This window comes from Apteryx mantelli, chromosome 16, assembly GCF_036417845.1.
Source record: "Apteryx mantelli isolate bAptMan1 chromosome 16, bAptMan1.hap1, whole genome shotgun sequence".
NCBI lineage: Eukaryota > Metazoa > Chordata > Aves > Apterygiformes > Apterygidae > Apteryx > Apteryx mantelli.
The window spans coordinates 21,451,923-21,476,485 of NC_089993.1; the positions used below are offsets into that span (position 1 = coordinate 21,451,923).

The window sequence follows — 24,563 nt, forward strand, 5'->3', positions numbered from 1 at the left end:
GGGAGGGGCCGAGCGGCGGCGTTTCCTGGTGGCGCCGTGGCCGCCGCTGGGCCGGAGGGTGAGCGTGGGCCGGGCTGGGCCGAGCTGGAGGGCGCCGCCGGGCCGGGGCAGCGGGGAGCCAGCGGGGCCGCGCACCGGGCGTGGGTACCGCGGCGGCGGTGGGCTGCGGCGTGCGCCGGCGCCCGGCTGGTGCAGGCCTCCTGCCGGGGCCCGGGGAGCGCGGCGGGCCGGGAGCGCAGCCGGGGATCCCGGCTCGGGGCGGCCGCGGCCACCGGCTCTCCGCGGGGCGCCTCAGCGCTGTCTCTCGGCGGCTGCTCAGGGCCCTGCCGCAGAGGCGAGGCGGGGGAGGAGCGCGGGTGCCGCCATGGATTTCTCCAAGTTCCTGGCCGACGACTTCGAGGTGAAGAGCTGGGTGAACGGGGCCTTCAGGGCGGTGCAGCAGGATGCGCCGGGAAAAGTGGACGCCCATGCCGCTACCCTGGTGATGAAGCTGCAGCTCTTCATCCAAGAGGTCAACAACGCTGTGGAAGGTGATGCCGCTGTCTGTCGCTGTGTTTTAACGTAGCGCATGTCAGCTAAGCAGGGTGGCAGATTTCGTGGTTGATTGCGGCTGTAGTGCTAGTTACAGCCAGGCATCTTGGAGCTGTCAGCTCTGTAAATGCTAAACGCGTCAGTCTGGACCTGCTGTGTCTTTTGTTATTTCTGTCAAGCTTTTCTCTCTCTCTCTGTAGCAATAATTGGGTATTCGTATTCTTAATGTTATCTATATGTTATTACAGATACATTTTAAATGCTGAAAAATGATTGCTTCTGCTATGCTGAAAAATCATTTTAAATAACTCTTTTTTTTTAAACTGTCACAGTTCTTGATAAGTTTGTTCATTCATGCAAGGGTTGTTGGTCCCTTTTCACTGTATTGCTTTGTGTTTCTATAGAAACAAGTCATCAGGCTCTCCAGAACATGCCTAGAGTCCTCCGGGAAGTGGAAGCCTTGAAACAGGAGGCAACATTCCTGAAGGAGCAAATGATCCTTGTTAAAGAAGATATCAAGAAATTTGAAGAAGACACAGCTCAGTCAATGCAGGTAGATTCTTGCCTCACTGAACATTTATCTGCAACTTGTGAAACTCTTCTATGTGAAGAGGTATCAGTGAACCCCACCCCATTTAGGTCAGACTTTTCAGTGAGTGGTTCAGTTACTGCAATGGGAGATCTTGGGTAGCCTGGTATTGTTTCTGGTACAGGGCTTGTTAAGGGTAGTTGGTGTTTGCTTACCAGTATCAATTAAAAAAAAAACTTTGTGTTTTCTAGGTCCTACCGGAATCACAATCCCAGGTTCTAAATTTTCGGGCCGCTGCGCTATTGATAGTACTCGGGTCGGTTGGCCTGATTTTCGACCAGTGCTACCTAGTTTTTTAGATCATGCAACTCTTCTCGTAACTCCGAGAAAGGATTGCTAGGCTTAGATTCTTGTTTGTTGTCTTGTGAGCTGGGTGGGGCGGATGGCAGAGTCGCCCTTTTTGCTCGTTCCAATTTGCTCACTATCTGTTCTATGTCTTCTGTTTTCTGATTATGTAGCATGGATCGTGGGACACCAAATGCCAGGGCATGTCGCCACAATCTATTTCGTTTCTCCCTGTCTTCCTGTTTAGTTCCCATTTCCTTATTGTGCCGCCTGGGGGGGGGAATGTCCTCTCCTCGGGGCATACAAGGCAGTAGCCTGTCTAATGCGCTTTTCCCGTGGTTTGGTCTCCATCCCCATCTCTTGCGCTGTTCGATGCACTTCTAACAAGTTATCCGCCCATGTCGGTATTGGCATGGGGGGGCACTGAGGTTATTATGATTGTGTGCCTCTGCAGCTACATGCGATCTTGTATTGCTTGTAGCTTCAGCTTTAACGCTGTAGGCAATCCCCGTTTTAAAGGTGTTAGGCTGTTTGGGCTTACCGGGGCTTGCAAGGGGACGTCATAGGCTCCCCTTTCATATATCTGCTGTACGCAAGCCGCCTTTTGTATGGCTTCTGTAAGCTCACTATGGGTATTTATACCTATTCTCAGAGGTTCTCCTCTGTTCCTCGGGTCTTGTCCCCCTGCCCAATAGGCTACTCGGGAGGTGAGGGAGCGATTCCCAACTCTACCTGTCAGGAAAACTCCTGGTCCCCAATATCCTGATCCCTCCTCTTCACTTAGTATTATGCGATCACCTCCTGTTAAGGATACCCGCCACAAATACTCAGTTTCTGTTTCTGTAGGTTGCCTGCAGTATTTCTCTTGCAGTTTTCCCATCTCGTCTCCCAAGTATGGGGTAGTTCTAACTGTGGTTCTAGCGTTACCCCCATGGGGTCCTGTCACGGTTTCGGTTTTTACAATTGGCCACACATCCAGAGGTGAGGGTTCTGGAGGGTACAAATCACCATCGTCCTCTGAACTACTGCTGTTTCCCCATATATTTCCGTCCCAATCGTCCGGGTCCTCCACCAACATTTTTCTAATCTGAGCTGCTGTGGGGGGCTTCCTTGCTGTCGAAAGGACGAGTTCTAACTCGTTTTGTAATTTTTGATTTCGCTCTTTCTCTAATTTCAATTCTCTTTCAAGATCTACACACTCCTGCACCTTTTCTTGTAACTGTTCCTTAGTTTTTTGATGGGTCCGATTGGCTTGTTGGACCGCTAGTAAACAGGCCCCTAAGATGGCACATATACCACCTTTTCCTTTCCCATCTCTTTGGTTACCTCTGATTTCTTCTGTCTTACACACGACAGAGGCTTCATTTTCCCAATTATCATTTGCCCAGTCAATCCCAGGGCTTGAGGGTCTGCTTCCATGTCTCCTCAATAACTCATGCAGCAACATAGTTCAAAATGTTTCTATCCGGTTACCCCAGCTTATGTATCCACTAAGTCTGTATCCTGTCCTATCCTTATCCTATCCTGCCGACTACGCCAAAACTGTTGCACTGTCATGCTATGAAGGTTCGATAGCAACGACTGAGACAGTAATATAATAATAATAATAATAAATGTTTATTTCCTCACACAAGTTCTTGGATTAATAACATCCATTAAAATAATGCGATTACTAATTTAGAAAGGATAACACAAAACCATCAGTTACTAATTTAGAAAGGATAACCCGAAACCGTCGATTACTGCGCTATTAATTGGAAGGACTGCTTATCCCTGCTTGAAAGCTAGCTTGTTCACTCTCCTGGTGAGAGGGCTCTCAACCTCGAGGAGTTACCTTAACCCAGCGTCCCAGGAAAAGGGGAGGGGGGGGATACTCACGATCCAGCCGGAGAGGATGGTCAGGTCACGTTCCCGTCCCTGCTCAAACTCTCCTAGCTCCCAAGTCTCTTTTTGTACGGCTGGGGCTCTGGGCAGACACTGCTTTTGCTGACTTTTAGCAAGTTTCACAATCACAGGACTGTTGGTTTGTCTGCTTGGGAGGACCCTGCTAGCGAGGCAAGACCACAGCACCTCCATGTTGTTTCTTCCCTCCCTGGGGGTCCGTGCAGATTCCAGGTGGCAAACTTCTTCAGTCTTGTTAATGCTTCCATTCTGCAGCCTTGTGCGTGTCAATCCTTGCGCATATCGGTTGGTAGACTTCTTTAGTCCTGTTAACTCCTCTGTTCAACAGCTTTGCGCACACCAGTTCTTGTGCATATCAGTTCTTTTGCATATCATTTGGCAAACTTCAGTCCTGTTAACTCCTCGCTTGCCCGTCAGAAACTCTGAGGTTTCTGGACTTGTTCATATTGAACAATCTTGTAAACTCAAGATGTATGAAAATGCTCTCTTAAGCACTGATAGTAGTAAAGGTGGGCAGGGCATGGATTGGCTCCATCTGTATTTCCTTACCAACAGCTGATTATGTTTAATTCATGGTTGCTATTACATAATTTTTAACACTGATTATCCAAATTTTTGTGTGTTCTTGTTAGTATGGGGGTGCGTAGCACTTTTCAGGCAAAATCAGTACTGATTATACAAATCCAGAATTTAAAATAACTTTGTTATTTGACTTTGGAAGTTGATTTAACATCTGTAGTTCTTTCAGCCAACTTCTTCCTTCTTGTAACAGGCCTGACTTTTTCACACATTTTGTAAAATCCAAACCTAGAAATAACTCCTTTAATAGAAGTATCCAGACAGTCGTCTTTTGTTTCAATGGGCAACAATTCTTTCTCTTGTTCTCAGGTCCTTGTAGAGATTGATCGGGTGAAATCTAGAATGCAGTTGGCTGCTGAGTCGCTCCAGGAAGCAGACAAATGGAGCACATTGAGTGCAGACATTGAAGAGACTCTTAAAACACAGGTAGACCATATTGTTCTTTTTGATCTTTGGGCCTTTGCCTTTCTAAAGAAAATGTATTTAAAGTAGGTTCTTCAAGTGACTTTGAAACATGCTCCTGCTTGTAAAATGTCATTGTGGAGCATAGGTATTAATGCTTTCTAACATTATGTTAAGCAACCTTGTTGATTTTTTTTTGGTGGCAGGATGTATCTGTGATTTCTGCCAAACTCACAAGCATGCAGAGCAGTCTGGCCATGCTTGTGGATACACCGGATTACTCTGAGAAGTGCGTGCATCTTGAGGCTCTGAAGAACCGACTGGAGGCCATGGCCAGCCCTCAGATTGTTGCTGCTTTTAATGCTCAGTCTGTAGGTCAGTAAGACTTGGTGTTATTTACTGTCAGTGCAAAGTTTATCCGTTTTGAAAGGTAAAATGTTGTTTGGGTGGGGAGTGTATGTCCTGAAGGCTCCTGGGGTGGGATTATGTGCTCTTTCTGGTGGAGCTAGATGCCATGAAATGTTATGTGCTCTGCAGCTGCCTGCAGTCCAGTTTATCTTTGATTTCCTATCTGCTGTACCTGTTGCCACTAAGGGAAACAAGGAAAGCATGAACTGATTTTGTAGGCTGCATAGTTTATGTAGATGTTTGAAACAGACTTGCTGAGGCAGGACTTTCCTGCTCTTATAGTTCAGCTTTGCTGTGGACACTCTCCAAATGGGAAATGCTACTCAAATAGGGAGAAGGCCTCTGTTTGCGCATTGTCACAGTGCTGCTGGGCATATCTGTTAGTTTGGTGTTGTAGTCAGGGTGGAAATTTGTTTAGAAATGCTCTGACTCCATACTGTCCTGTAAAAGTTGCTTTATAAACTCTCCTTTCTTTAGAACATCATTTGACATTTTTGGTCTGCTCTGTGTGCTCTTCCCTCCCTCTCCTACTGTCATAGTACTTCTGGAAAATGCTTATTGTATTTGTTGCTTCTCATCTGTGTGCACCTAGAGATCCCATTAAGGATCCAGTGCTATTGTGCTATTGCTGTGCAACATTCCCTGGAGTTCACGTCTAAGTAAAGGCAAGTTATAGCAGCAGGTGACTGCAGACAGCCGGAGACAGAGGAGGAGTGCTTTTCACGAATCCTTAATCCTTTGCACGGATCTTTCTCTTCTCTCTCCCACTCCTCTTCTGGCTTTTCTTCTTTGCACAAGCCCCTTTTTCCTTAGGCTGTGCTCATCAACTTTCACAGAATCACAGAATCACAGAATCGCTGAGGTTGGAAGGGACCTCTGGAGATCATCTAGTCCAACCCCCCTCCTCAAGCAGGGTCACCTAGAGCACATTGCACAGGATTGCATCCAGGCGCGTTTTGAATATCTCGAGAGAAGGAGACTCCACCACCTCTCGGGGCAACCTGTTCCAGTGCTCTGTCACCCTCACAGTGAAAAAGTTTTTCCTCATGTTAAGATGGAAGTGTCTGTGTTTCAGTTTGTGCCCATTGCCTCGCGTCCTGTCGCTCGGCACCACTGAAAAGAGTCTGGTCCCATCCTCTCGACACCCTCCCTTCAGATACTTGTACACAGTTGGTCACATGCCTTCCTTCTGCTGTTGCAGTGCATTGCCTTTTACAGACAGATTCAAGACAAAGGATGATGTTTTGGAAAGTTTTCTCTACTTAGGATTAAAGTAATAGGATATTCATATGTTCTGTGACTTCTCCAGCAAAGAAACTATATTGGTGGAGAAAGCTGCTGGCGGCAGGTATGCTGATACATGGTCCTTTTCCTGGGCAGACTCTTCAGAATAATTCATTTTGAGCATTGTTTGCATTTGCTTTTTAAAATCTGTTCTGAGCACATGGAGACATGTGGTTTTTCTTCTCTCGTTTTTCTGGGTTTTGTGAAGTCATATTTTTTCCTTATGTCCCAGTTCCTACAAACGCAATACAAGTCAGTAAATATATCCCCAGAGCATTTGTATTCTGTGACTTCCAGAGTTGTGGAGAATCCAAGTTACTTACGATGTTCAAGTTTCATAGTCTCCCTCTGGGTCCTGTTTGAAAAACAAATAAGGTGTATTACTAATTTCTCCGAACCCAGATATATTTTGTGGATAGAATTATAGTCTTTGCCCAGGCAGCTAGGTTAGGTATCAGTTTGTGAGAAATGGTGAAAACAAAAATGAGGACTTCATGAGGTATGTGTTCTGGTTTTGCAGATCGTGCTCATTTCTGGAAAATAATGATTTCCTTCTAGGAAATGTCCTGCTTTTGTTTGTCTTGCATGGGAAACATTTACCGGTAAAAAGTTAAATTCATTCATCGTAAGTCTGATACCTATTCTCGTTTGAGTATTGGTTTTAGGCAGCTCTGCTCTTGAGAAGACAAGCAAGCAAAAGATGACAGTTCTGTCTGTCTGTATGGACCATGGTGCATATTGCCTTAATAGAAAGAATTCTTTTGCTCAGTTTGGGGTATGTTCTGTCTCACCCTCAGCTTTGGGCCTGACCTTTTAACTGTCTGTTATTTATTTTATTTAGATCAGGCAAAAATGTTTGTTAAAGTCTTCACTGAAATTGATCGGATGCCCCAGCTTCTTGCTTATTATTATAAGTGTCACAAGGTAATTATTTTTTCTCTCGATAATATTTTAATGTGGAGAAATGAAAAATTGAATTCTTGCTTGACTTAGACTGTAGGGGGTGCTGCTACCTCAGGTATTCTACCTTTCGTATTCAAAAGAGGATGGAAACTGTTCTTTTCCATATTTCATTCCCTGTCTTCCCTTTCTGGCTCTTCACAGCTTTGATTACTCCCCATGTTTTGAGAATAATTTTCCATTGAGGGCTTTGTGTTCCTTCTTAAATAGTCATAGGATATGTGCGTTCTGCTTGGTTTCTCCCTGTGCGTTATAGTTGTTCTTGTTCCACTTTTCTTGGATGTGGCTATGTCAGTAATAACTTTATTGCTGCAACTTGCCAGCTGCTGACTTCTGTAAACTCTTTTCAGGTAAGATTAAAGGTTGGAATTCCAGACAGTTCAGTAGTCATAACCTGATCCTCAAAAGTTCTCTCATGACTGTGACTTTTGAGGATTAAGTTCAAGGCTAGGGCTTGCCAAGTATTTCAACTATTATGTGGGGATATCAATTACAATCTCATTTTATGAGTAAAATACCAATGTTAATTAAATCTTTGGATCAACTAAGAAGCCCCTAGCTTGATGCTGAAAGTCATTTCCTTCTGAGGTGCCAAATTATAGCAAAGAGTTACGTTGAAATCTGGATAGGGGAGTAAGGATGGGCATTGTGTTTCAGCGAAAGTGATTTGCATGAGAAGTTCCTGGTTCAAAATAACAAAACTGAGATCTGTGACCTGTTAGTTCTGCTCTCTGAATGGTTCTTATTACCCCTGCAGGTGCAGCTGGTGGCAGCGTGGCAGGATCTTTGTCAAAGTGACTTAAGCTTAAATCGTCAGTTGACTGAACTATATGACACGCTCCTTGGGACCTGGCACTCACAGCTTCAGTGGACAACACAGGTGCAGTCACTACTTAATTTTGGTGCGGTGTTCAGGAGAGAGCAAGACTGAATTTCTGTAAAGCTCAGAATAATTCACCAGTGTTCAGTTATACCCTGTCCCCGGTGCCTGTCCCCTGTCAATAAAGGACAGGGCTTGCAACCTCCGTTCAGGTTCTGGTCTAACTCTTGCAGACAAGATTTAATTTCTGGTGCTCTACCTACAGCAAGGGTGCTGTGCTACTGCCATTAAAGCTGCTCTATCACTTTCATCTGTATCTTAAATTAAATCTAATTTGTTGGTGTTGCAAATATGTTCTGTTGCAAAACATTTGAAATGCATGAATTGTTTTATCACTTGTCCTGGAGGAAGCCCTCAAGATCATGATAGACTGATTCATGTCGCCCTCTGTGAGGTGTCTGAGGGGTTCTGCTGACACCCTTGGAATTTGTGTGCTTTTTTTTTTTTTTTTGGCAAGAGTAATGTAGGATCCAAAAAAGTTATTGTCCTTCTTTAGTGAAATGAAGAAATTGATTAATTTTGTCGAGCCTGTAAGAGCCTTCATCCATGAAGGGTAAGAGAGATTCTTATCTTCATGTTAAGAAGCCTGGTGCAAGTGCTAGGCCCATCCTGCAAAGGAGCTCAATGTTTCCTTGAAATAATGTATTTTTTTCTGCTTAATGATTAGATGTGAATTACAGGTCAGATGTCAGCTAACATTTAGCGAATGCTCTTTGAACTGGGGATTGTGAGAGAGAAATGCCATGTGGGACAAAGCTCATGTCACTCAATCTGCTGTGCTGCTTCTGCTTTCTGAAGAATTGTTTGACGTTTTCTTTTCCATGCTATCCGGTATCCATGGTCTTCTTGCTGCAGGAGACTAGTGGTGGTCTCAGCTTTTACAGTGATAAGAGAGAGCAGAACTGAGAGAACAGCTGACCAAAGAGCTGCAGTAAAGGGCCATAAAACGTTGCACTAGGAGATTTGAGGGTGATGCATGTAAATAAAAGTTCCCAGCTGATTACAGTCCTTCTAGCCTACTTTCCTGTGCTGACTGCTGCCTATCTGACCAGTGATTTGGCTCGTGATACAGTACTGTTTCTTCGTAGTCTACCCATAGATGCATCTTTTTTTTTTCCAACATGCCTGTTTAAACTGAGCGCTCTGTTTTCAAATGCCCTTTTCTGCCAGATGGTTGTTTCAGTGACTGTAGTGCCTACATTCCGTTGGATTTAGTTTATGACGTATTTTCTAGTTTCTCGGCTGCTGTATTCAAAGTGTAGTTTCAATGGTGAAATAGCTATTGTCCTAGGCTTTCGTAATCAGGCTCTCCTGCGTACTAGGTCAGTGAGGTTCTTGCAGTCTTAGGAGACCTTCTTTTTTGTTTTGCTACCCTTTGTGAAGTTTTTCAGATTTGTTTTGTTCCCTTTTGGCTGGGATTACACATCACCTGAAGAATCTGCCGGTGTACAGAATGTGGTGTTCTTGATCTGTGTATCCCTGTCTCTCCTCAGTAGAGAGAGAATTTGTTTATCCTTTGACAATTCAAAGAATTATCAGCTAAACCCTGTTTTGGGGGATGCTTTAATGTTTCTTGCATTTCTGCAAGGTTTTCAAAGTTCTTGGATAGTTTCTAGTAATGAGGGCCAAATAGCATTAGCTGCTTCTGTGTCCACTGTTGCCAGTGGTCCAGTTTTCTGTGCTGGGCATGAAGAAGTCGTTATGGGGCTGCTGCAGCTTTTTCCCCTGACTCTTTACTCCCAGCTTACGGCAGCCTGCCTCTCTGCTGACAGCATTCGCAAACCCGTCTGTTCTCCCTCTTCCGTCCCGCCTGTTTCAGGAGCCCAGACCTCTGTGTCAGGTGCGTAAGGGAGACTCCAGTGGACATGGCTGCCCCTGGGAAGTGGTGCTGCTTGTGTGAAGGTTGCTTCTGCCAGCGGGGCAGCAGCACGTGTTCAGGAGGGGTGAAGAAGGTATCAGTCTCTCAACTGACAGAACTTGCTCAGTTTGGAGTAGGACAGTTTGTCAGTGTCTTTGCTGAGACAGTGACATGCAGGTTGTCTGTTATGAGGATCTGTTTGCAAGCTATCTGCCGCTTATAGCATTCCTTTGAGGTAGCAAGTGCTTTTGCTAATAGCTTTTCTTTTACTATAGGTTTTCAAGAACCCCCACGAAATTGTGACTGTGCTGTTGATTCAAACTCTGTCAGCCTTGGTGCCTTCCATCCCTGTCTGCCTCAGCACTGCCATGGAGAGAGTAGGCCAAGAAACCAAACTGAATAAGCTGCTGGAGCTCTATGATGCCACCATCCACTTCGCAAAAGGGCTGGAAATAGCAATGCTGCCAAACCTGAGTAGGATTCTTGCATTGAATTTTCTCATACTGTTCTGTTTTGTCAACGCCTTTGTAAAGTTCTATTGTGCTATTTTTTTTGGTTTTACATGCAAGGTGTGTTTATTTCTTTTATAGTATTTGCCAGTTATGGTAAATTCCAGTTATGTAGCATTTGTGCCTTTCTGTGTGCGTATATGTATATATCTTTCACTAAATATATTGACACAATACTGAATGAGTTTACTGAAGCAGAGCTGTTCTAGCCTGCTTGCTACCTTGGGTAAATAATATTTAGCACTTTTCCTTTTACAAGCATTAGAATATCTTCTATCTAACAGATGAGGAAATGTCTCTAGGGAAGCTATCTGTTAAACCTATTGTGAAAGATCACAAAGAATAAAAGTTCAGGAGTTCCCTGGAATTAAAGCCACACCTTTCTAAACAAGAGAAAGCCTGCTTGGAAGCTACTTCCACTAGAATTATAAATTTTACCTGCAGTTTTTCCTGTTGATCTTGGATTATGTTTTAATCAAAAGAAAATGCAGGGCCAAACATTATTTCTCATCTGTGCAGTATATTCCCTCACAGTATATTAGATGCTTGATTCAAAAACTAGCCTACGCTTTCCTTGCCCTACAATGTTTGTCATCTCATTTTGGTCACGGCTTGATGAATGATTCCCGCAAACCACAAAGTAGTGAGGTGCTGTGTTTACGTAGTTTTATGCCTAATGTGAACTGTTGGCTATTTCTAGTGTTTTACTAATTTGATTATGCCCCTTCAAAGACAAGGTATAGGAAAATCCTAAATTAAAGCTAATGGAGCATTTCTAATGCTATGTTTCCTGTGTTTGGTTCTCCGTAACATTGTCTTGAGCTGTTTAAACTCAGATTCTTACTTGATTATGTAAATTATGATTGCTGGGCAATTTCAGGGAGTGTGACTGTCATTCTGTTTGTCTTTTTTGTTTTCTTTGTGATTGACTGTGCACTCTTGGCAGTCATTTTCTGTCCTTGACTTGGCTTAATTTGTGGTTGGTAATAGAAATGATTAAAAAGAACTTGGAAAAATAATGTCAAATTCTAGAAAATGATGGAGTAGGAAAACAGGCACTGGCTTGTTAATTGGGTTAAAAAAAAAAAGAAAAAGAAAGGTTACTTTCTGTATTTATGTCTCTTGTGCTGCGAGGTGAGATGTTTGGGAACAGAAGTATCTCAAGAATGGAAGAGCCAGGTGACTCAGAAGCACAGGGTCAAACTAGTTCTTATGTGTTTATGTGGGGGAGGGTTCAGTTATGAATCATAGGATAATTCAGGCTGGAAGGGACCTCAGAAGACCATCTAGCCCAACCTTCTGCTCAAAGCAGGGTCTGCTGTGAGGTCAGACCAGGTTACGCAGGGTTTTCTCCAGTCTGATCTTGAAAACCTCTGAGGATGGACATTGCACAGTCTCAGGACAGCCTGTTCCTGTTCCATTGCTTGACTGTCCTCATGGTCTAAGAGTTTTTCCCTATATCCAGGATTTGAGGTAGTTCTGGTTTGGTGCTAGTTTGAATTTGGCAAAACTTCATGGTAACACCTGATGTCCACATCTGGTTTGACAAATAATGGTTCAGATATATCTTTAGTTTGGGTTTGCTGCAGCTCCCAGCTCAACAAAATGGCAGTGAGATGCTAAGTTCATGGTTTGTGTTTAGCTCTGGTTGATGAACACTGTGAATGAGTAGTCCTAAGTGAAATGAGTTGGTGTCAGTTATTTTAAGTGTGGACCAGGCTCTTTGCTAAATGAGGCTTGCCCCTGTTTTAGCTTGTGCCAGTTACATGTTTGCTTCTCAGATGGTTTCCATATTTTCCCTCTAATGTAGGTTGGAATGTTTGATAGATTTTTGTCAACCAGGCTGTTTTAGAGCAGTTTGTGATAATTTTCCTGAGGCACTTGTTGTGGTAGACCATCTTGGTTTTAAGAAGCAAGTAGAGATAATAGCCTTGTTTAAAATAAATAAATAAATAAATAAATGTGTACTTGAGACTTAAAGCTGTTGGGCAGCATTTCAAGGTTATGCAGGTAGCATGCTCTAACTGAAGAAGTCTTGCATGTTGTTTAAAACAAGATTTTTAGTAGTACATTCATTTATTTTTAAACTAACCATCTGATTCTTTGTAGAGGAGCAGAACCTGGTAAAAGTAATGGAACTGGTAGAAGCAGTGTATGGTCCATATAAGCCCTACCAACTTGAGTATGGAGAGCTGGAAGAAGAAAATCTCCTCATTCAGATGAGTGCAGTGCCCTTGGTAATGTAGCAATCTCTGTTGTCTATGTAGTGGGAGGCAGTGGCAGGGGAAGACTGAAGCTACTGCTAACTGCAAGGGTCTTTGTCACAGTTATTGCTCTCTTTTCTCTTTTAATTGTTTGATAGTATTTCCTGTTTACAGTATTTCTTGATACAGTTGTTTTAACTAAATTTTGCTTCAGAAATAGTTAATTTCAGCAGTGCTGTCAGCTCGCAGGTAACCCCTTTCTTCTGCTCCTTCATCCAGTAACTAGCACTGTGTGTATCTGCTGGAAAAAGACTTTACCAAAATATTACTATCAGCCAAGAGACTGCCTCAAGTTCCCGAGAATTTATTAAGAACAAGGTGGGAGGAAAGTCCTTTGTGTGGAAGATTCTGCTGGTGGAATAAGACTGTTTTTACTTGAAGGCCTGGTAAATATAGGATTAGGCAGTCTGACTTATTCTGACTTATTTACGATCACTGCGCAGGAGAATGGAAACAACCAGAACTGTTCTCTTAAATGCTTCACGAGATTGCACAATACCGAGAGGAAGATGTGTTACACAGTGTGTCTTTATTTTTTTTATTTTATTTTTTTTCCATAAGAGTCTGGACACTCACTGAAAGAAGAGTTGGGCTCAACCCTTCTTCTTGTTGTTTAGGAGCATTGGGAAGTAATTGACTGCGTCCAGGAACTAAACCATTCGGTGAACAAACTCTTCATTCTGGCTTCTGGAGCCATTGACAACTGCATTAAACTCACTGATGGACTGGGAGTGTGTGGGCTTCTTAAGGCCCTGAGAGCTCTGTTCACAAAGTAAGGTGCTTTTAGTCACGTTGCTGCTTTTATCCTAAGGGGGTAGCAAGCATTCAGTTTGTAGTCAAGGACTTTGTAGTTTATGAAACATGGCCGAGTGCCGAAAGTGCCTATAACCAGTATGTATGAATCATCGGATATCCCCTTCTATGCTTAATGCTGTCAGGGACTATTTCTTAGTGGAAAAAAGGAAGTTTTTTATGGCTAAAGGGAAGACTTCTCTCAGCTGCTTTCTATTTCAGTTGGGCTGATTTTCCATTCATAAAAAATACTTTTGGAGGGAAAAATGTTTCCAAGACCCTAATACAACAAAGGTGACCTAGGCTGCTGAAAGTAGAACTTAGTGGGGAAATTTATACTTACTGGGACAAGTGATCTCAATATTCAGAATCTGCCTGTAGTGCAAGATGCCCGAGTGAGTGAGGTTCACGGCAAGTTCTTGTCTTTAAAAATATAATTCACAACCCACTTAGATAGTATTCCAGTACTGATTACCTTCATTTTCTTTTCTGATATCAAAAGAGCCGCTCACAAGGTATAAACCAAGCTGTTACCTAGCTGCCCTGTGGGGATAAGGGAAGAGGAAGGCACACTACTCTAATCTCAACTTCTTTATAGATAATTACATAGCAGGGCTCATGCCTCCAGTTTATGGGCATTATGTTTAAAAAAAAAAATATTGCGGGGGACAAAATGTTCCTTTCTATACATGTTCTCATCTGGGGAGTAGCTGAGAAAATAAACTCACAAGAGGTTGTGGTCCTATGTTCCTGGCGTAAGGGCCAACTGATGTTGGAGTAGCAGTAGCCTTATAAACTTTGTCTGGTCTCTCCTAGGAGACGTGATTAGTGTAGTGATAACAAAAATGTTTTATTCGTACCTCATCATAGGAGAGAAAGGTTCCTAGTTACCCATATGCAACAAATTGAAGTAGCTACACTGCATCTGTTACTTCCAGGGTAGGCTTGAGTGGGTTGTGGCTGGTCAGTTCCTCACGTGCATTTACTTGTACTGGAAAAACTAGTTCTCTTCTGAACTATTCTTCTTTTATGTTTCTGGTTCTTATTTGCCCCTTGTTGAGAGCTGAATGAGGAGGTCACAGGAAATGTAGTTAAGCTGCTCTCCAACCTATAGTTTTACTCCAGTGCCTGTCTTTACTCCATTTCTCCATGTAGGTATACATCTGACTTTACAAATGCCTTGCAGTCTATACGAAAGAAATGTAAACTGGATGATATCCCATCAGATTCACTTTTCCAGGAGGACTGGACTGCTTTCCAAAACTCTATCCGGTAACGGGCATTTTTGCCTGGTTCAGAACTGATTTTTATATGAAAGTCGGAAAGGAATTACCTACGGTCAGTTTACATGAATTCTCATAACAGAATGCAGGGCTCTGCCCACTTTAGCTCCAGTGCTGCTGGCAGTGTTGGTTATAGTGACTGGATTTCAGGTTGCTGTGAGTACAGTAAGTGCTTTGAGGCCCACCCTTGTTTGGAGCAAGACTGCATGTCACATCACTTGAAGTGAACAGGTTGCCCCGAGAGGTGGTGGAGTCTCCTTCTCTGGAGATATTCAAAATGCGCCTGGATGCAATCCTGTGCAATGTGCTCTAGGTGACCCTGCTTGAGCAGGGGGTTTGGACTAGATGATCTCCAGAGGTCCCTTCCAACCTCAGTGATTCTGTGATTCTGTGATTCTGTGAAGTATCAGCAGCTCTTAGAGTTCTTCCCAGTGACACTGAGCTGGCCTTAGCCATGGTGGCAATAGGTAGCATGTGGATGAGGCTGTTGGGCAAAAAATCAGCAGCAGGATGTAATGAAATGGATGCAGAGTTAATACCCAATTAAAAATTAAATACCAAATTAAAAAATATGTCCCCTGTGGGGACGTTGTTGTTGTATTTTTTTTTTTTTTTAATTTCCTGAAACTTGTCTGAAAGGGGTAGTCTGAGGGGCATGACATTATCTGCCTCAGATTTTACAACATACACTTCTGTTCTTTCCCAGAATAATTACTACTTGCGGTGAGCTGCTTCGTCAGTGTGGAGACTTTGAGCAGCAGCTAGCCAACAGGTAAGCATTGCTGAACTTGCTACATGGGCTGTCAGCACTGGTATCAAGTCAAAAGAAAACAAACCCCAAGGTGCTGTTAGTGTGTAGACCACTGAGGGAGCACAGAGCCGCTGTGCTTTAATAATTGCAAGGAAAGAGTAGAATGATTTAGAGTGCACAGCCTCTCAATCTAGTTCGTGCTCTGCCAAGACTTTAGTGTAACAACAGCCAATATAACATGACAAAAAAGTCAAAGCAACAATATGAAATATTACAGGATTATTAAGCAAAGTTACAATTGGGAAGCATGGAGCGTGTTTTTTGTCCGCTTTTTTTGTTTGTTTGTTTTTTTGCCTGGAGGCACAATTGTTTAGGGATAGTCTGTGATTTTTTTCTATTTTTTTTTCCACCTCTCTGTCTTTTGAAACATCAAAGATGGGTCGCAGACTGGTTTACTTAGTCCAGGCTCCAGTGCTCTGACCTAGTGATAAGAACCCTTTTTCTTGGACACCTGGCTGGTGTGCCTTATTCACCTGCTGGGCATCAAGTGGACTGCCAGATTGGGGTCAGGAAGGAATTTTCCACCAGATCAAATTGGCAAGATTCTGACTTGCCTTGTGACATGGGGCATGAATCATACGCTGACATGAATCTAGGTGTGCCTCAACTGATCGATTCCCTGTAACTTGAGAAGCCTCAAGCAGGGGCAGCATGTAGATTTCTTGTTGCTTGTAAGCAGTGCACTTTTCAGCCTCTTGCACATCAGAATGCTTTATTTTGACTTGAGTGCCTGTGGTTGGTATAAGACAGTGGCCTGCAGGACACAGGAGGATGGGTTTGTTCCATATTTTCTAAACTTTCTGAGAGGCAGTCGTCCCTTTTTCAGCTCAGTATTTGGGCAGTTTTCAGCTGCAGGACAGAAGTGAGAGTTGGCTGTAATTAGTGCCTGCCACCAGTGAATACTCTCTCCCTTGGAGGAACTCATAGGTAGCATTGATATTTAAAGGCTGTTAGCAGTTCTTGAATAGTTAAAACTTGCAGCTGTTTTTCAGTTCCCTCTCACTTCCCTGCCCTGCAAGAATTAACCTTGCGTTGAATTTTATTTATTTTTTCCCCCCCTTACTAACTCCTTGCATCCCATTTGAAAGCTTTGGTCACCTTGTGGAAGGCAGGAATTTTCCCTAGTAAAGCTTCCACTGTTGGGAACTCTGCTGCAGATCTGAGGAACACCTCACTGGCAAAGTTTCCATATAGGAAGAATTATTCTTCTGCCACAAGCAGCCTGCAAAGCAGTCAGGACTACCCTAGGTACAGTTTTACAGATGCATTGAACTGCTTCAGGTCATTGTTGTCTTTGAAAGGAGAGGTCCTTTCCTTCCCCCTACTTACCTTGTGTGTTTTTGATCCTTCCTTGCATTGATTCCAATGATTTTCTGTAGCCACAAGGTGAGCTGGATCAATTTGCTGATCTGACCAAAAAATAACCTTCTTGTGCAAAGAGGAATGCTTTTCAATTAGATCGACATACCAACAGTCTGAATCTGTCTACACACACTAGTGGCAGTGCAAAGGATAGAGGAAGTTGAGGGGCACTAGCATGGCTTCTGGACTTAAGCTGCTCACAGAACCACATTCTGAGCTACCCAATGATCAGATCACACAAAAGATTTGTTCCCCATATCTACTGTTTCTGAGACCCCAAAGCCAATGGTAGCTAATCTATAGGAGCTTAATTTGCAGTGCACAAGGGAGTGCCCTGACGCTTACCCTTATACTCTTCCCTTCTGCTCCTGAAGCTTTGCAAATCTGGCTTTAAAACTTTCCTACCAATATCTAGAACTGCACAGTCTCTTTGCAGTGTTTTGTGCTAGCAAGTTTTTGCTGTAAATTGATGTAAGTGGCTGCTCGTAAGGGTTTTCCTCCGTCTATGGAGGGCTTACTGGGCCTTGTGGTTCCATGTGGCTCTCCAGGAAACTGTAGAGCAATCTGTGACACTGTCTTCTGGCAGTAGGAGGAAGGGTGTGCAACTGAATGACCTGTCTCCTTACAGGGTAGGGTAGAGCAGTAATCACAGGCCATATCAAGGAGTGACTGAGTCAGAGAGGCCCCAATAGCTCCAATCACTTCTTTCTTTCTCTCACTTAAGTTGGGATGCTGCTGTAAGTCTTCCTGGAAGCAGCATGAGGGCAACAATGCTGTTTTCAGAGAATGCTGTTGGTGACTTTGTCTACTTGCTTTCAGGATTTTATCAACTGCTGGGAAGTATCTCTCGGACTCCTACAGCCCTTGTAGTTTTTCTGGCTTTCAGGATACCAGTTCTGCAGAAAAGAAGAGCTCTGTCAAGAACCCCTGGCAGGAATACAACTATCTTTTGAAGGAGAATCCATCTGAGTATGCCAGCCTTATGGAAACACTTTACACTCTAAAGGTAGCTTTGCTGTCAGGAGAACCTGCCTCTATAGCAGGATGCTGTTTGGCCCACATTTGGTAGATGGGGATTGGATTCCACCTACAGCTGGATTACATTTCATCTTGAGCTGCAGTCTTTTGATGGGCTGTCCTCTGAATCTTCCGCAGAGACACCAATCTGCTGAAAGAATGAAATGTCAAAAGCCAGGAAGTCTGGGCTCATTTCATCTCTCCCCAGAACCTGGCTGTGTTCTTTGAACATGCCCATATCAGCTCAAGTGAGACATTCTATCACAGAAAGATATATGGAAGATTTTATTGAAGCCATCTCAAATTCCAGGCCCCATATACTGGCTTCTCAAGACTTTCTTTACCACTTATATTCTGCTGCCATATCCATCCTGAAATATAATTCTACAAGATCATTCATGCATGTATCTGTGAACAGGGTCAAATGGCTAGTTAACTAATCTTCTTGTGGATCTAATTTATGTATGTTTGCCTTCATCAGTCACTTTAATAGTAAAGTCAAGGTTATGAGTTCTGTCTCATTTTCTCAAAGTGTTTTTTAGTTTCTTGAGCACTTAATTTACATGCAACTTGCACAGCTCTGCTTTCAGTATTATGTGATTGACTTTATACCTTTGCTAAATAGTAAAGTTCTATTATATGTCTTTCTCCTTAAGTAGAACTCTTAATTCCATGCAGGGAATCACTTAGTTGTGCCCTTTGAGTGAAAGGTCATATTTGTATTTCTTCTCCTATGGCAAATGAAAATACATTATCTGACTTTTCTTTTAAAGTTTACCTGACAGAGTATAATCAGTTTTCTGTGCTTTTGCCCACTCTTCCCTTCTGTGCCCAAAGAAGGAATGAAAATCTGTGTGGCTGGATTGTGATTTAATTTTTGATCACTACTAGGGAGGTTGTAAAACAGGTGTAGTGCAGTGTGGGACTCTGTCTTCCCCAGAGGCATTCTGGTTGAGTGCATATTGTAAAGGCAGTTTTGCCATCTTCTCAGCCAGTTTCTTTGTATCTAGCATGTACTGGGGCCTGGCATGGCAAGAATGTGATGATGATTCTTTTTCCACATTTCAGGGAGCCGTGCGCAGTTGGTGTCTTGAATACCTAGTGGGAGTAGGGCTTTCTAAAGGAAGCACGTTGTGCCATTGCAGAGAAGGGCTCTCTTGTGTTAGGATGGCCTAGTAAGGACCTCTTTAGGAATATTAACATAGCTTTTCTGTGGTCAGTTTAATCTCATCTGTATGTAAACATTTTTATGTGTGTTTTAGGAAAAAGGTACAAGTAACCACAACCTATTGTCTTCATCTCGATCTGCCCTAAGCCGCCTCAACCAGCTAGCACACCACTTGGCTTTTGATTCTGTTTTTCTTCGCATCAAACAACAGCTCTTATTCATTTCTAAGATGGAGGTGAGTAATAGTTACACTGATCTGATCTGAACGATGATAAGGTTTACCCATGGCATACCTTAGGGCAGAGTACAGCTCAACGCTGCTCACCTTTCTCCTTTCCAGAACATCAAAATATTTCCCTCTGGTATCACCTTTCTTCCATGAACTGTGCTCAGTGGAAAAGTTTACCTCCCTCCCTCTACAGCAGTCACAGCAGATGACTGTGTTTGCAAGCTCTGGTGTTTGTCTGATACTGTTTTTTCCAACCTGTGTGTGCATGTATTTTCCATAAGGAGCGGTGTGGACAGGGGAAGCAAATCCCTTACTGTCTGTGTTCTGTTTTCTTAGAAGTCTGTTGGTAGTCACAGTTTTTGTCGCTAGGTCACCCTTTCCCAGAATATCCACAGACTTCATGCTCCAGAACTTCATAGACTGGTTTGCGTTTTTTGCCTTACAGGGATGGAGCTCCAGTGGCATTGGCGAGACCTTGACAGATGACCTGCCAAACTTTAGCCTGACTCCTCTGGAATATATCAGCAACGTAAGAGCATGCAAGGATAGTCTCTAGAAGCCCAGTGCTGCAGGAATCTTCTCTGTGCTTGGCCAAGTTTTTGTAAAAATCATAGCACTTGTTGAATTTGTTATTTGATGGTGAGAGATGCTGTCAGTGGCCCAGTCCTGATCAGTTTGATTGTGCCATTCTTTGTAGCTTTTAAGAAATCACTGCTGAGTTCTGGAATAGCAAAGGAACTTTGGGAGCACGAGGAAAGTATCCTCTCTTTTGAACTGCACTGTTTGCAGTATTAATTCTTGTAACAGGATGGAAAATGCCAACTTCTGTTTGTGGTGGTGAATACTGAGCATATCTTAATAATGCAGCTCATGTAGCAGAGAAGTCCCTGTTAGATATGTTGGAGTGATTTAATCATACTGTGAATTTAAAAATGGCTTGAGCTCTTCCCCTTCTAAAACCCATGTGACTCACTGTTTTTTCCTTCTGATGGAATAACAATAAAGTTTCTTTCTGGTAATGGGATGACTTGAGTGAAAAAGGAGAGTGAGCTCTACTACCTTCTGACTAGGTCCTCTTCAATTCTGTGCGGGTGAAGAGCATTAAAATTGCTCTCCTGTTCTCTTGGTTGCTGTTTCACTGCCTAATTTGCAGTTCAGATAGTAATATTAGCTGTTATTGCTCTCTCAATGCAAAGAATAATTTGGCAAAAAAGTTTTTAATGTTCCTGTCATTCTGTGCATCAGACAGGGAACAGTTTTTTCAAGGATAGGCTGCAACCAAAAGCCTTTAGGATTTTAGTTTCCTCTAGTGTATGGCCTAAAAACTGTTATACTTTGATTTTCAAGCCTTTCTAAAGAAATGGATAGTCAGCCAGTTGTGGGATAAATTTATCACAAGTAGTTCTGAATTCAGGTATCTGAGAGACTTTTATGAGCTTTAGAAAGATCATGGGCAGTATGTCAGGTAAAACTTCAAGAGAAGACTGCCATTGAGTTTCTAAGTAAGCTTTCTAATTAATACAGTTCACCAAGAGACCTGTGCAGTTGGTGAGAGACTGGATGTGCTCACCTACAACTTTAACTGAAAGCTAAAACTGAGATATGTATGGTTGTTATTAGCTCTGTGAGGAATCAAAGAGCATTTTTACATGTCCAAGACAAAGAGGAATTTCTGAAGATTTCAGATACAAAACATCTGTTTTCTGATATCTTTTCAGATCTACCTCTTTATCTTCCTGCTGAGTGATAGGTGGGCCAAGACTGAGCCAAGACTTTGTCTTAGATACTCTTGAAATAAAGCTATTGCATTGGGCAAACCCCTTCCAAAAAACTAAAGTACAGTTCAGAAACAAATTGAAGTGGCGTATATGATGTGTAGAAGAGAGCACAAGTGATGTGAGCTCAGAAAAAGCTATGAATGACTATGCTCCTTAATGTGGAGGCAGAGTATTCTGAACTGTATCTGCACCTAGGAATTCTGTAGCAGCAGGTAATCAGTATATAAACAAAGCAGTGTGTGTTATCTGCTTGAAGTTACGTAGCTCAGGCATGTGAATTTGTGAGCACAGTTGCTATTTGGGAGTGATACGTTTCTGAAATTCATTATCTTGTCACTTGAATCTGTTTCCTTTTCTGTGGTTTTGTTTGGATCAGTCTCTTAGATTCTTTCTAGAAAACAAATTGCCAGGAACACTCCAGAGGTCAAAAATTTACTTAGAGTTAAGATACACGTTTTTGTACAAAAAATATTTTTTCAGGAGGTGAGAGAAGCAGTCAATGAAACAATCATAGTAACAAAGTGTAATGATCAGCAAGAGACACAGTTTGTTTCTGAGCTACTGTAGGTTAGTGAGCTGCTGTCAAGCTTAGCTTTCTGCCTTCAAGTTTGTATTATTGCAACTGACTTTTTCTTCATTTGTTCAGTGACTCAGCTCTTTTGTGCTTTTATTCTAGATTGGGCAATATATTATGTCGCTCCCTCTCCACCTTGAGCCATTTGTCACTCAGGAGGATTCTGCTTTGGAACTGGCATTGCATGCTGGAAAACTGCCTTTCCCCCCAGAGCAAGGTAGCGTGAAACCAGGGAAGTGAAATGTCTGGGGGAAAGGTTTCACATTTGGGCATTATGCGGGTGTGATGGGTTATAGTAAGGAAGCTGTTTGAGATCCATTTCCTACTGTTTATTCATGCTGTTTCTTCCAAGAGTCTTCTGCTGATGGCCATGAGGACCCTCTAGATAATGAATAAAAATTTTTCAGTTTCATTCAAACCAGAAGCTTTAGTTCAGCCTATTAAAGAAGATTAGTGATTATTAACACTGTGGTTTGGGGTGCCAGACCTGAAGCATTACTGCTTCATAGCTGGAGCAGTGTTTAGTTTATTAGGTGTTGTCTCAGAATCAGCATGAGTATCTGATATGCTGTTTTCTTGTCCCTTGAGGATGGTGTGCCACAATTACCGTTGTATTTGGGGTGCTCACTTACAGCACAGTTCTCTGGTAGCTTTAGCTGCAGCATGGGCTGCTATGTTCTTTGACCCGCCTTTGCACCAGTACTGCAGTAGTGCGGTGAACTGGTTCAGGGAATTGATCAGGCCAAAAATGAGGGTCTTGTGAGGTGAGTTCAGTAGAATTGGTTTTCACGCAGATAAATGCCTAGAACCAGCGGCCATTGTCTTAGGAGTCGTATCTGCAAGGAGATAGTGAGACTCTGTTGGTATCACCCTACCATACCATAATTTTTGCTGCTCTGTAACCATGGCCTGAATTCTAGTCCTAACCCTTTCATTATTGGGCTGTTTGATACAATGTTCTGATGCCCTGTCAAATCCTTTTTTCTGCTCCTTCTCCTATGGTCAGGCTTCCTGTAATGCTAGAGCACTGGGTATGTGATAGGCTGAAGCAGACCTGGATGGTCCTGACTGCTAAAGGCAAATGAAGTTTTTGCTAAAAGATTTTAATTGCTGGAGATGATAATGGTTTTATGGCACTTAAGGCAAGAAGGAGCCATAAAGTCATCAGCTTTGACCTGTATATGTCAGGTCAGTACATTTTATTCCAGTATCTCTTATGAAGTTCAAAATTAGCATTTAAGCAGTTTGTTGTGTTTCATTTAGCCCTCAGGAGACCAACTTTTGCCCTGCCGGTATGGAGAGCAGGAGGCACTGGGGTACCAAAGCTCTTACATTGCAGGAATTGTGCATGGGTGGTTTACCTAAGTGTTTCCCTCCCAGAAGGTAATGCATACTTGGTCCCTACCGTTATGGACTGGGAGAATATTCTTTCCAGAGTCCTTATCTGACTCCAGCTCTAGTTACTGCTTTGATCTTGAGCATGTGAGCAAGACATACTTACATGAAACCTCAAAAAGAAAAGTTTGTCTTGCCTCAAATCATCTCCAGCTGCTACTAGTGATGCTTCAGAAGCAAGAGAAAACTCACCCAAAATGCTTGAATATATTTTTGCCAGTTATGTAAGAGGGGGAATTCTGTTCTTCCCCCTGCAGACAGTGAGCTCAAGCTCTACAGTTAGATATACGATTGTAGTCATCGTTGGTGAGTGTTTTGAGGGAGAACAGGACTGCCTGCACTGCCCTTTCCTGTACAAGTGAAGGGAGTGAACAGAAAGTACCTGGGGTCAGTTTCCAAGCTCTGAAGAAAACATTTTGGCCGTCTAGCCTGATCCTTCTGTACACAGACTTGTCTATCTTCTGGAAAATGCACTGAAAATATTTGAAAAATTACTGGTTGTCCATGGTTTAGGTTCATATAAAACCAAGTCTTTTCTAAATCTTGAAGACAAAAGAAAATAAATGGAGCTCTTTGAGCCTCACATTGAGACTTGTTTTTGCAGTCCCTGGTCCCTTTTGTGGCTTGTCTTCTGTTTCCAGCATTTCCACGTTTCTTGAAATGGGGATATCAGTATGTGATATCATTTTCTTTCTGTGATTTTACTAATACTGTGTAGAGAGATGAGATTGCTTGTCTAATTTGGTTTGATGGTCATACTTTATACATCATTAGATTACACTGGCCTTTTTGCTACAGCCCTGTGCTGAGAACCTGTGTCAAAGTGAAAATCCCAGTGACGCTGAAGTCTTTCCAGATTCACTGCTTTTTGGGACAAGAATCCCCTGGCTTCTTGGTGTCCAGCTGTATTGGCTTGTATTTGGCAGCATTAAAATGTACTTGGTTTGTGTTTAGTTGTACTGAGAGGTGGCAGGGAGGGAGTTCTGTCCACTCATCATCATCTTTGTTTGAAAGACTTCTAAAGTTAGCTTTTGCTTCTTCTGCCTCTTATCAGCCTGCCCACTGGAGTGCAGGTCACTGAGCAGCTTGGACTGTCTAGTAGCTTGCTGAAGACAAGAGACTTGCTCCAGCTTTGCACTCCTGCAGCACTCCCTTGTGCTGGTTCTGGCACTTGCTAAACCCTTGGCAGGGCCATTTCCTTTCATTAACTGCACAGGAAAATATTAACTTTTTTTTTCTTTTTCTGAGCTAATTTTCTGTCAATAAAGTGTCAATTAAGTGATTTAAATCGACTTTCCAAGAGTTCTACTTTGCAACAGAGTTGGCAGGAGTACACAGCCAGGAATGGGCAAAGAGGAAGCTCATGGCATGTTTGGAAATGGTGACTTGTTAGATTGGCCAACCCTCTTGTTTAATGTCCCCATCTATTTAAGACAAAAACCCCACATCAATGGTTGTACAACAACCCCCCCCACCCTTGCTTGCAGTCTTCCATGGTCTTGTTGAGAATTGCAGCCCCTCCATTTCTTGCTGGGAAAAGAGAAGCCCTTAGCTCCTGTCCTCAGAAATCAATTATTCACTCTCAAGAAGGGTAATAATGCTGTTTACCTGTAAACATCTTATTCCTTTGCCTCTTTTGCCTGAAAATCCAGGAAGAACTATTGTTATTCCCTGTGTGGCATGCCAGCTTGTGTCCATCTATC

The 24,563-nt window shown here is 42.9% G+C and overlaps 1 protein-coding gene across 2 annotated transcripts in view; it reads left to right on the forward strand.

Moving 5' to 3' along the window:
• Positions 1-5: 5 nt before the first annotated feature.
• The window catches only part of COG7 (component of oligomeric golgi complex 7), a 28,166-nt gene continuing 3,608 nt past the window's right edge, over positions 6-24,563 (forward strand). The window contains exons 1-16 of one of the 2 annotated variants that reach the window (XM_067306298.1): positions 6-58; positions 320-530; positions 936-1,084; positions 4,196-4,312; positions 4,495-4,663; positions 6,822-6,904; positions 7,698-7,820; positions 9,954-10,152; positions 12,297-12,424; positions 13,069-13,223; positions 14,399-14,515; positions 15,233-15,298; positions 17,519-17,705; positions 18,979-19,119; positions 19,559-19,642; positions 21,568-21,682. In XM_067306298.1, the coding sequence (XP_067162399.1) occupies positions 365-530; positions 936-1,084; positions 4,196-4,312; positions 4,495-4,663; positions 6,822-6,904; positions 7,698-7,820; positions 9,954-10,152; positions 12,297-12,424; positions 13,069-13,223; positions 14,399-14,515; positions 15,233-15,298; positions 17,519-17,705; positions 18,979-19,119; positions 19,559-19,642; positions 21,568-21,682 (1,999 nt within the window). In that variant the 5' untranslated portion in view covers positions 6-58; positions 320-364. Of the gene's footprint in view, positions 59-223; positions 531-935; positions 1,085-4,195; positions 4,313-4,494; positions 4,664-6,821; positions 6,905-7,697; positions 7,821-9,953; positions 10,153-12,296; positions 12,425-13,068; positions 13,224-14,398; positions 14,516-15,232; positions 15,299-17,518; positions 17,706-18,978; positions 19,120-19,558; positions 19,643-21,567; positions 21,683-24,563 lie in introns of those variants that run through there. The other variant, XM_013944750.2, reaches the window with a different exon arrangement.